The following is a 12,438-nucleotide window of genomic DNA, read 5'->3' on the forward strand; positions in this document are numbered from 1 at the left end:
ATGCACCACATCAGAATAATCAATAAGTTGCATAATATTTTTCAAATCCTCGTAAGTTGGGGAAATGGCTGACTCTATAGTATTATTCTATTATCAATACATGTGTTTTATGTATTTTTATGTTTACCATTACCTTTTGAAATGATTAATGGTATTTAGTGAATGACAAATGAAAATATGAGAACATTTCATAGGGAAGAGAAACCCTTGCATCAAAAAATAACAGTCTAAGTTATATATCATGAAGTTATTTATTCTTACATATATATGCCAAGTGGATCCTTTCCCGTGTGAAAACCTTCAATAATTTCTGACTTGTAGTCAATATTTAAATTCACTACGGTAATGAGTAGTTTTACTATTATTATTATATTGCAATTATAGACTACATTTGTCATTAGGAAAATAGTGCAAGCCAGAAATCAATGAATTGGTTGAATTATAACAAATATTATGGACCAATTGCTGATGTTTCCTAATTTCTGCAGCATCTTAAGAACTTTTCACAGCCCCTGCATTGTTGAAAGCTTTATAGGGGCAAATGCCCAATTTTTGTCACTTTCAATATTTAACATTCTTTTCACACATCTCATTTGGTCTCTGGATCAGAACAAAAGCAGCAGGAGCATAAAACAGCGCTCATAGACAGAGAAGAAAAATACCTGCGACATAACAGCAGCTTAATAAAAATGTAATTATCTATCGGGTGGAAAATGTTTCACGTAAGAAGAAAGTGATGCAAAGATTTTTTCCAAGGCTTTGGCAGTTAGGCTACCAAGGGTTATAGACACACTGGTTAGCACAACTCAACATGGATTTGTCCCAGGAAGAGGCACGACGCAGCATATTCGTAGAGTCATTACCTTATTTGATGCCACGGAGGTTCCAGGAGACCCGATGGCAGTTATGTTATTGGATGCTGAAAAAGCATTTGATCGGGTCTCCTGGGACTATCTCTGGTTAACTCTAAGATGGTCCGGCTTTGGAGACAGCTTCATCAAAGCTATTCAGGCATTATATTTAGCTCCTACAGCTCGAGTTCGTGTGAACGCTGGATATACAATGCCCCTACAGATTAAATGGGGCACGAGACAGGGCTGCCCATGTTCGCCACTCCTCTTTGCGCTGTATATAGACCCTTTACTCCGCAAATTAGAGGCGAATTATAGGATTCCCCCTATACAGACACAAGGTGGTGAGTGTAAAATTCTGGCATATGCCGATGATGTGGCAATTATCACCCTAGCACCCACAGAGGCTATAAGGGAGGTTGAGCTGGAAGCTTCAGGTTTTGGCCGAGTTTCTGGATACACTCTGAACGGACCCAAGACGCAGATAGTTAAGAAGGAGAAAGCAGTATGTTCGGATTCTCTGGGTAGTGGAGTCCAGAGTTTATTTGGGAGTTAATATTTCTGCGGATCTGGATAAAGTGGTAGACAGGAACATGGAACCTGTAATCAATAAAGCAAAAAAAGATTTGGACAGACTCCATAACCTTCACCTTTCTATAGTAGGGCGTGCTAATATTATTAAAATGATCCTCTTGCCAAAGTTTCTTTTTCTCTTCAGGGCAATTCCACTCGTATTCGAGGCAAAATGGTTTTTATATTAGGACAGATAATAAATAGATTTATATGGGCGCACAGCAAGACTAGAAGGGCTCTACGATATTTTGCACTCCCTAGGGATTGAGGAGGGTGGGCTGTCCCTGATCTCAAAATGTATTACTGGGCTGCTGCCTTGCAGTACATGTCTGGGCTCTTAGGGGGAGGAGCGACCGAATCAGAGGATACTCTAGGTTCTATAGCTATATACTCGCTACTGCTTGGAGGGGACGCAGAGAATGCCTTTTTGAAATATACAGATCCTGGCTATTTTAAAAGAACCAAGTTCAAGACTTTGATTGTCGCATACAAGATATGGACATCATTAAGGAAGAAATATGGTTTAGGGAGGTTTAATACATATACCCGATTATATAGGAATCATACCCTTCCAGGGCAAATATTCGCAGATAATGTTTTCATAGACTGGGGGCGGCGTGGGGTAAAGAAGTTAGGGCACCTGATGGGCTTGAATGGAATGTGTCAGTTCTCTGATATTCAGTTAACCTATGGGGTTGAGACAAGGAATTTCTTTAAGTATTTACAAATTAGGAGTTTTCTAACAGCCAAAAAAGAAGGGCCCGCTGGGTTTGGGAAAAATGCATTTATGGAAGTTATGGAGGATAGAGTCAGCTGCACTATCAAAAAACTTTATGCGGAACTGATAGCGAGTAAAGAGGATGACCTTGGGAAATACGAAAGCAAGTGGGCTTAGAAACTTGGGATAGGACACAAGTGTTTTCATCTCTCATTAGAATTAGGCTGAAATATTCCGTTCTCGGCCGCGCTTCAGGCCCAGCACTATAAAACAATTTACTTGTTATATTATTCTCCTGCTAGGATTGCGCAATGGGGAGGAACAGTAGGCACTACTGCCCTCGATGCGATAGCTCAGATGCTCAGTTAGTGCATGTCTTTGCTACTTGTCCACACTTGCAGCCACTCCATAGAGCTATAGAATCTTTCTTAATGAGATCACTGGGCATTGAAACCACCCTTACATCGTCAAGAATTGTGCTTGGCGTAGATGGTAATGGCGCAGATGATTAATTTATATTTCTGGCTATGGCAGTGTTACGAATTTGTATTGCCTCGGCATGGCTTGATAAAACCCCACCTACTTTCCATCAATGGTTGGCTAGATTGCTCTCTGTCTATAACCTTGAGAAAGGGATATATGCAAAGAAGGGTAAAAGGGGAAGAAGATTAGGGCTTTGAATATGGGAGCCTATTAATAATTGGACGGAAAGGCGAGAAACACAAGTTTAGTTATTTCTTTCTTCCTCCTTTTCTTTTTTAGTTGTATTTTATTTACTTGCTTTGTAATGTGTGTATATTTACCCATTGTGGATACTCTTCTAATTAACAAACTTGGTGTGTAATTGTTATGTTTTCATCTTAAACATGTGCTCCTGATTTTGTGTTATCCTCTGTACATGTTTGCCTTTTTTATGATGATGTGCCTTGTTAAAAAGGGGGGGGAATCTAATAAACATATTTAAAAAATAAAAAAAAAAGAAGACAGTGTTGCAGAAGCCACACTTATGGTACCATTGTAGTGTAGATTAGCAAGTTCATGCCTGGCCTGTATCTTTGAATAACTGTTTAGATGAAGAATGCCAAACAAATGATGTCACAAGATAAAAAACATGTGAAAGCCCTTCCACTCAACCTTTGAACCTGCAATACAGTTATAGTTGAAAGAGATCATAACATAGTTGTTAAGGTGCTGGTCTGCAGCCATTATCCTCATATAAGCAGAATGTTCACCAATGGCAGTTCCAGAATGTGCAGAATGTATGATCAGAAGTTTACATCTCAGAATGTGAATGTATTTTGACTGGTTTTTATATATAGATTACATAAGTAATCTTTACACATGAAGAATCTGCTCTTTCACACAGGTCATGATAACACTACGACGAATGCTACTACCATTTCTTCAGCACCAAGCACCATCACATCAAGTCCTACAACTATTTCGCCCGTGATGACTAGTCAAACCAATACTACATATTCCGGCCCAAAGACTTCAGGTACTGCTTTGCTATTGGATTGATGCATTTTCATAATACCAATCAAGGAACTCCTATTCAGGCGTCCACAAATGTTTACAACATTATTACCAATATCCACCTTTTCAGTCAGCATTTCATATTTGCATCCTGTTCAAGGAAAGGGATTCAGAAAACATATATGAGCTTAAAAGAGTTTATTTTGTGCCTTTACATGTGAGACACTTTGAAGCATCCATTACTGTAACTATTACAATTACAATTATGAAATATCATATTAGAATCTCAACTACAGCAACTATTTTTATTTTTGAATTTTTACTAGAAGAGGATGATTTACTACCAGGCAAAATTGAGACCCCTCATTTTTTCAATGTAATGCTTACTTTGTAGGGATTTATTAGGAACATTTCATGTAATGGCGGTGGCTATTTATGTCAGTTATTGCTACAAAGGAAGCCATAGTAATAATTTCCATATCATCTTTGCAAAGTTCAGTGAAGTCCTCAATTTTTGCACACATCTTCCTGTGTAGGAAAAGCTGGTAACGCTTCGCAGAGGGCATTGTGTAAATAAGTCAAAAGATATAAAGCAGAGTTTGCATGTTTGTTTCCCCTATTAACCACAACTTTGAGAAGCCCCTCCTCCTGCTGCCTTCTTTCTCTTTGCTTTATGGTCTTATAAAAGCATCATGGGTAATCCATTGAGATTTTTATTTCTCCATGAAGATAATCTTCACTTGAAACTAGTCATAAATCTGGGTTAGTTTGAAAAACGTGAGTATTCCATAAGATCCACAGGTTTTGAACAGTGAGGTTGTGACATTAGTGCTTGAGAACTCATATTTTAAGGATAGCCTTAGTTGCCATGAGTCAAAAGACCAACTTTTTGCTTATATAGTAAACTGCTATACTCTAGGAAAGCACAGAGTTATAATGAATAATTCGGACTCTATGTAATTGTCACAGTGGAAAAGAAATGAAGGATCTAGACTCTTGTGACACATGATGCAATAGACATGTTTGCATCAGGATGTTGTATCCCGAAGATCCTGGAGGTAGCCATTTCTGTAGGGTCTCATTATATCTTTTCTTGTAGTGGGCCTTCAATCCATATATAACAAATAGCAAAAAGTTCAAAAATTGCAATATTCTTTAAAGAATTTGCTCTACATTAGGACTACTCTGTGTCAGCAACTTACTGTCATTTCTCTAAGTTAAAGTTAATTTTGTCCACTGGGCTGTCACCTTACCCAGATTCAATTTTAGGCCCAGCCAGTATTCAGTCAGTCAGTCAAATCCACTTTATTCTGTTAATAAAACCCATAAAGTACACTACAAACATCATAAGCAACAACATAAGAACATATGCAAAATGTCATATTAATATAATCTTAGGCACCACTAAAAAACATTTAATTCCCAGCTTCATAAAATTAATAAAAAAGGTTTTCAGCTTTTTGGTTTGTTTTAATAAAAAGCCTTAACAAAGGTTGTTCAAAATTTCTCTAACGCACAAAGGACAAAAAAAACTAAACAAATGTTTTTTTCACATATTTCATGAAATATTGTAATGCATTGCATGACAAAGTGGGCCTTCCTTTCCTGTCCCTAACGGCAGTGACTTAAAAATTTGCAATATTAACACTCTCCCATGTGTTATTCAGCATCTGTAAATAAACTAAAGCAGGTCGTACCTGAATAAAACCTTTACACTTTAAAATAGGCACTAAAATCCGATTACAAATTTCATGAAAATGTTCGCAAAACATAATAAAGTGCAAGGTGTCTTGGGTGGAGAACTTATCACATGTACAATGGCCTAGATCTTTCACCTTTTTTCAACCCTGAATTTCGGCCAATATACAGTGCAAAAGATTAAATCTGAATCTGGTTAAAAGAAAGCTGTGATACGGCTTTGTTACTGCTTTTAGATAGCGTTTTGTCAGTGTGGTTGTTTTCAGTAAAAGATAGGCTCATACCATGGGTTTCATGATCTCTTTAGTCCCTCTCTCAGAATATGTCATGTTTAGGATGTTTTTTTTTAACCTATGATACATCCTCTTTCCTGAGATTATCTGTAGACTCACAGAGATCGAGGTGCCCTTATTTCTTTGTTATAATCTTTACATACCTTAACCACAGGATGCAACTTGGCTCTATTCAAGGTTAGGCAATCTCAGGTGATCTCTCGATTTAATACCAATTGTGGATTAGTCCAGATGGATATCCAACTCATGAGTGGTGCCAATCCTTTCAGGTCGGTAACAAAGCCTATGCTTAATTCTTGGTGTATAATATACGACGGAGTGGATTGCAGAACCGAGAGCAAATTCCTGAGGAACTTGTTTTACACTATTTGTAGTTCCTCTGCCTCCTTGTAACACCAGATTTCAGACTCATACTTAGAGATGGCAATACATTTAGCTCTGTAGATATTAAGCATAGCTTCATTTGGCTTAGCCCCGAGTCTCTGTGAAAATCCAAGAAGATCTTCTGTTGATCTTGCCCGAGCATCCTTTTTTGCTTTCTTTTGCGGTACCAATGAGCCCCTCTCGTCAAACAGAACCCCTAATTATGTAAATGGAGTCACCCTTGTTATTACAATTCCTTCACAGTAGTACATTTTTAGCTTTTTGGGTCTATGGCCCATAATCATGGTGTGTGGTTTGGGAATGTTAACACTTAAATCCAGAGAACTCATGAAGACCGCAAAAGAATCCAAGAGACTCTGGAACCCAACTGCTGTACCCGCTAATAAAACTGCACGTCTGCATATAAAAGAGCAGGGATTGACCAATCTCCAGCTTGAGAGATATCTTGGCAGGCTGAGCACAGAGAGGAGTCAAGGTTATTTGTGTATAAATTAAAGAGAAGGAGAGCTAAAATGCAGCCCTGTCTGACTCTTCCTCCAATATGAATGCGCTCAGTATAGTTACCCCTCTGGTCATATCTCACCTTTGCAGAAAGGACCCTGTGCAGGTCCGCTAAAAAATAACTATGCAATGGTCCATTCCCATATCAATTATTAAAACCCATAATTTCAATCTATTTACTCGATCGAATGCCGAGGATAGGTCCATAAAGGCCAGATGTAATGTCCCCTGTCTTAGCCTCTGTGTATGTCCAAACTAACAGCTGCAGGTTTAAGCACTGATCGATTGTGCTCCTTCCCTTCCTAATACCATTCTGCATATTTGATAGTATACCACTCTCTTCAAGTCATTCAGTAAGTTTACTGAGGATCACTTTCCCTAATACCACAGTGGAATCAATCAAGGATATGGGTCTTCAATATCGTGGATCACCTCTCTGCTCCTTTTTGAAAACTGGTATGATAGTAGATTCAGACCACGACCTTGGGAAACCATGCTGACTAGCGACATTAAAAACATGAGTTAAGATTTTTGACCAAAGTGCCTCATTCATTTGTTATAGGTCTGCCGGAACGTCATCTGGACCGGGAGCTTTATTGCTAGTCATCTGCGCTATTGCCATCCCTACTTCCTCTTCATTAGAAACCAGACTGTGTGTACCCGTGCTTGGTAAAGGGGGACTATGTGTTCCCACCTCTACCTGGTCATCCTATATATATTTAAAATGAGTGAACCATTGAACCATTGAACCTCAGTTATATTACATTCCGACGGGAAGTTGCTAATTCCAGTAAAAAAAAGTTTTTTTTACAATCTCCCAAAACCTGGCACTGTTCTTGAGAACACCCACAGAAAGTAAATCATTCCAAGCTTCTAGTTTGATTTCTGTTTTGCGATTTTCTAGCACGCACTTATATATCTTTCTAAGGGCAGCTATCTGGGGTTTATCTTGTGGTACTTGCTTTAAGGCATTAAAAAGATTTTAGTGGGCCACAGTGCAATCATGATCAAACCACCTCTTGCCTCTTTCCTCACGGTTCCTCCTTGGGAATGTGAGACCTCTAGCCACCTGTTCACATAACCTTTCAATGGCTGAACGAGTTTCTACCCCCTTCTTAGTATGATCAAGGCAAAGCCCAATATCCTCACTTATGTTTTCCCCCAAATCTTGGAGAAATGGGACTGGGACTACCTTACTCCATTTCGACCTGCAGCCCTGATCAGTTAGCTTCAGACACTTACCAGTGGTGGCCTCCCCAGGTTTTCCAACTAATCTAATACCTACGCCTCAATATAAGATGGATAGGATTGAGATCAATAAAACAGCACATTATAGGAGACCACCTGGGTTAGTAGACCTGGGGCGATGAAGATGTAGTCAATTATGGAGTTCAAGCCTCTCCCTTACAGGTGGGGATCCTGGGCTCTCTTGTATTTACACTTGGTTGTAAAAGGTCAGATTCAGCCAGTAGTTCCTCGAGGAAGCCCCCCTTGCTGTGAGTGCTCAAAATGCAAGCTAGAGCAAATTTTAGGGTCTGAGGAATCAGCTACATGACAATTCTTTGAGCATAAATGAACATTAAAATCGCCTAAGATTATTATCGAATATGATGTGGATTTCTTCTACCTGCAGACATCTAAAAAACATTTTAAATTACCTATATGTTCGTTTGTGGATCTACTTTCAGAGGAGTTGTAAAAATTAACAATAAATAATTTCGGGGCATAGACAGGTGTTATTTTTATCGCTAGACAGCTACAAGAACCAGAGTCCAATATACAATGGGTGCCTAGGAGTTTAAGGGAAATTAAAGTTATTAACCTCCCTTGGCTCTGCCTTGTGGGGAGGCCTGGCCCAGCCTCTGCCAGTTGCGCAGACGGGCTTACCGTTGGTGTGGGCTTTGCTCAGGCATGCCCGTGGGTGTCCCGCACTGCGGGAGGCCCTGGACACTTTTGTGTGCCTCCTGGTTCAGGCAGAACTTCGTTGGGGGTGCTCAGGCCACAAAGGATGCCGGGATTGGTAGTCTTCTGGTCCCCGGTCGCTCGTGTTCGCTCTCCCATGCTGCGGGAGGCCCTGGGCCCTTTTGAGTACCTCCAGGCACAAGCAGGATGTCTTTGGCGGCGCTCGGGCCACAAAGGATGCCGGGATTGATAGTCCCCCGGTCACTTGTGTTCTCTCTCCCGCACTGCGGGAGGCCCTTGACCCTTTTGTGTTCCTCCAGGCACAGGCAGAACGTCGTTACCGATGCTCAGGCCGCAAAGGATGCCGGGATTGGTAGTCCCCCAGTCCCCGGTCACTGGTGTTTGCTCTCCCAAGCAAGTGAAAAGCTCTGGAGAAAGTTTGATTCAAAGCCCTTTCAAATATAAAATACAGGGTATCAACTTTACTTCCATGATAAAAAAGCCATCTGCAATAAAGATATCCTTGCTTTGAAATTCGCATCAGTGATGTAATTACAATTGCACCTAACAATTAAACACTATCTGCAAGAAAGATACCCCTTGTTGGATATCATCATCAGTATATTAATCCTACTTGTGCTCCAAGAAAGGCACTTATGCTAAGGATAAATCACTGAGGTTGTAACAGATTGCTTCACAGAAGAGGCTAAGGAGGATTATGATGTGTGTCAGATATGCATACCTCAGCAAAGGGCCATTTCACATAGTGCTACACATATATTGATCTTTGTCTAGAATAAATGTTTTTATATATTTCACTGAGGATCTTATTGAATAAATCAATCACTAACAAAATGATTTTTTGCACCATCCTACTGGATATCTTTCATGTGCTTCCAATTCACTCTGAGTCAGGATAACCGAGTTCTTAGCATTATAAAAGCATCACCCCTCTTCATTTCATCATCATTACTCTTTTCTAGTCCAGCCTAGCTCAAGCAAAGTGACATTGGCTTTTCAATTTTTCATGGAAATGCATATAATACATCTGAATGTTTTCAATGTTTCAATGCATGACCAGAAATACAAAATATTGAAGCTGGAATTTTGCGTAATAACTTGTAAGATACCCCTTGTTGGATATCATCATCAGTATATTAATCCTGCTTGTGCTCCAAGAAAGGCACTTATGCTAAGGACAAATCACTGAGGTTGTAACAGATTGCTTCACAGAAGAGGCTAAGGAGGATTTTGGTGTGTGTTACATATGCATACCTCAGCAAAGGGTCATTTCACATAGTGCTCCGCATATATTGATTTTTGTCTATCAAAAAAATTATTATATATTTCACTAAGAACCTTGTTGAATAAATCAATTACTAACAAAATGTTTTTTTTAAACCATCCACCTGGATATATTTTATGTGCTTCTAATTCACTCTGACTCAGGATGACCCAGTTTTTTAGCATTATAAAAGTATCACCCCTCTCCATTTCATCATCATTGCTCTTTTTTACTCCAGCCTTGCACAAGCAAAGTAACATTGGCTTTGCCATTTTTCATTGAAATGCATATAAAACGGTTCACTGATAGAATATCGATGTTAAAAATATTGATGTTCAAAATATCGAAAAAAAATCTAGACTACAAAAATATCAACTCCCATACCTACACAGGTAAGTACAAATATATTGAATCAAAAATGTTGATGCAAAAATATAGATGTTAACAATATCATTTTAAATAAATATAGAATAAAATAATATATATTCAATATTAATAATAATGTTAACAAAATAAATTACATTTAATATACATTTTTACAAAATCTTACAAAAAATTAATTAAAAAAATAAACACACAAACATAATAATTTATAGATATATATTAACTTTAAAATAATTCATGAACTATTATCTTTAACTTATTTTAAAACTTTTAAATTAGATAGAAATGTTAGAAAATTGAAATCAGTGAGAGACAGGATTGTGAAGAGTGAATATCAAGAACAAAAGAGGGGAAGCCCCCTCTTGGCTTCAGAAAAAAATGGGTTTTAGGAAGTGTTTTAAGTGTAAGGCGTCAACTCATGGATTGAATCGCATGCATTTTAAAAGATCTTTTAATAAAATCATCACGATCAGAGGCTTTTTAAGTTGTAGATCAAGTTTTGTGGGCTACATGCTACAATGCCCCTACCAAAAGATCTATTTAGGTAGTACAACGGTACCTGTATTCAAAAGAATATTACAACATCGGAGAACAATTGTCAATCAGGACAAGACATACCCTTTTGCCAGACATGTTCAAACTCATCATCAAAGTGATCCCGTAGGCTTGCAGTATAGTTGTATAGCCGAAGTACCCAGAAAGATAAGAGTGGGAAATAGGGAGAAGGAACTCCGTAAACTAGAAACATATTTCATACTGGAGCGTGACAGCATGGAGCGTGACATCAGGGAACCCCATGGGTTAAATATAGATGAGGACCTGTACACTTGTCAGGAGTAAATTGACGATGAGTTAGAATGAATAATAATAATGAAACAAGAACGAGCAAGCACATTTAAGTACCATTCATTTTCGAGTCTCTATGTTGACATTTTTCATTTTTCATTTTTTGGATTAAAAGCGAAGGGAATAGTGAAAGGAAGATTGACAAAGATTTTTTAGACATAGCACTTTATATGTAGGGTAATACAGTTAAAAACTATTTTAGAAACCATTTGTGTAATGGTATGGAAAAAGAAAGAAGGGAAATGATGAAAGAAATGTTAATTTTTATGTGAAAAATATAATTTTATATTTTAAAGTGTATATTGTAAAGTATGTGAGGATATTTATTGTGGTTTTATATATCAATAATATACGAGAGAGCACTTGCACTACTGGTACTGATTTAAATGAAATTAAAGCTAGTATACTTAAGCACTAGCACTTTTTCTAAGAGAGTACTGTATTGACAAAAGCATTAGCACTTTTTTGGATTGGTTATTTATAAAGTAAATGTCTAAATTAAGCGCTAGCACTTTGAAATGTTAACAATCTTTGCAGTATTAATAATTTTATATTGGCATTAAGGAGAGCAAGTGAAAACAGCCACATGGCACTTTGAAATAGAAAGAAAAAACGTTATTCTGGAACTGTATGCAAGTAATTAATGTTGCTGCTTAATATAATATATATATAAATATAAAGAAATCAGAATGATTGCCTAAATGAAACAATTCTAGATGAGAGGAAAAAATTCTTAGAATTGTTTTAAACTGGCTTTAAATGAAATGAATAACTGGGCAGAGGCACATTGCCTTGAATAAATGGTATTCTAACACGTTCTAAGATGGTACCCGTTGGGACAGTGTAATAATCTCCTTTTCACTAAACAAACTGTTGCCCTTCGCTTGTGTCAATGTTTGTAAAGAGTATTTTAATGGGAAAAAAATGGTGCTTCTACATCGTGAACAAAGTAGCCTCAAACCACTGAAACGCGTAGATGTTGTTGTTTAAATTTAAATAAAACGGAGTGATTATTACCTCCTGGAGTGCTGGATGGTCTTTTCTGAAAGCGGTGATCTCATGTGAGATATATATATATATATATACTTTAAAATAAGTGATGAACTATTATCTTTAATTTATTTTAAAACTTTAAAATTAGATACAAATAATATATATATATATATATAAATGATTTAAAATATTAAAAAATCTAGAATAAATTGAAACATTAACCGTGAAAAAATATTTAAACCTAAATTGCCCAATACAATCAGTGCAACAGTAGGAAAAGTGTTGGATAACCAAATAATTACATTTACTATTCCAACTCCTGTGAGTGGAACAGTAGGGAAAGTGTTGGATAGCCGAGGGGTAAAAATTACTTTTCCCACTCCAAACAGTGTAACAGTAGGACAAGTGTTGGGTAGCGGAGAGGTAAAAATTACTATTCCATCTCCAGTGAGTGTAACAATAGGGAAAGTGTTGGGTAGCGGAGGGGTAAAAATGTGTATTCCCACTCCACTGAATGCAAAAGTAGGATAAGTG

At 37.7% G+C, this 12,438-nt stretch overlaps 1 protein-coding gene across 1 annotated transcript in view; it reads left to right on the forward strand.

Moving 5' to 3' along the window:
- Window positions 1-12,438, forward strand: part of LOC144783294 (uncharacterized) — a 688,842-nt gene that overhangs the window by 63,500 nt on the left and 612,904 nt on the right. Inside the window, exon 4 of the mRNA XM_078662344.1 lies at window positions 3,509-3,640. Coding sequence (XP_078518470.1) covers window positions 3,509-3,640 — 132 coding nt within the window. The remainder of the gene's footprint in view (window positions 1-3,508; window positions 3,641-12,438) is intronic.

This window comes from Lissotriton helveticus, chromosome 9 (genome assembly GCF_964261635.1).
Source record: "Lissotriton helveticus chromosome 9, aLisHel1.1, whole genome shotgun sequence".
Lineage (NCBI taxonomy): Eukaryota > Metazoa > Chordata > Amphibia > Caudata > Salamandridae > Lissotriton > Lissotriton helveticus.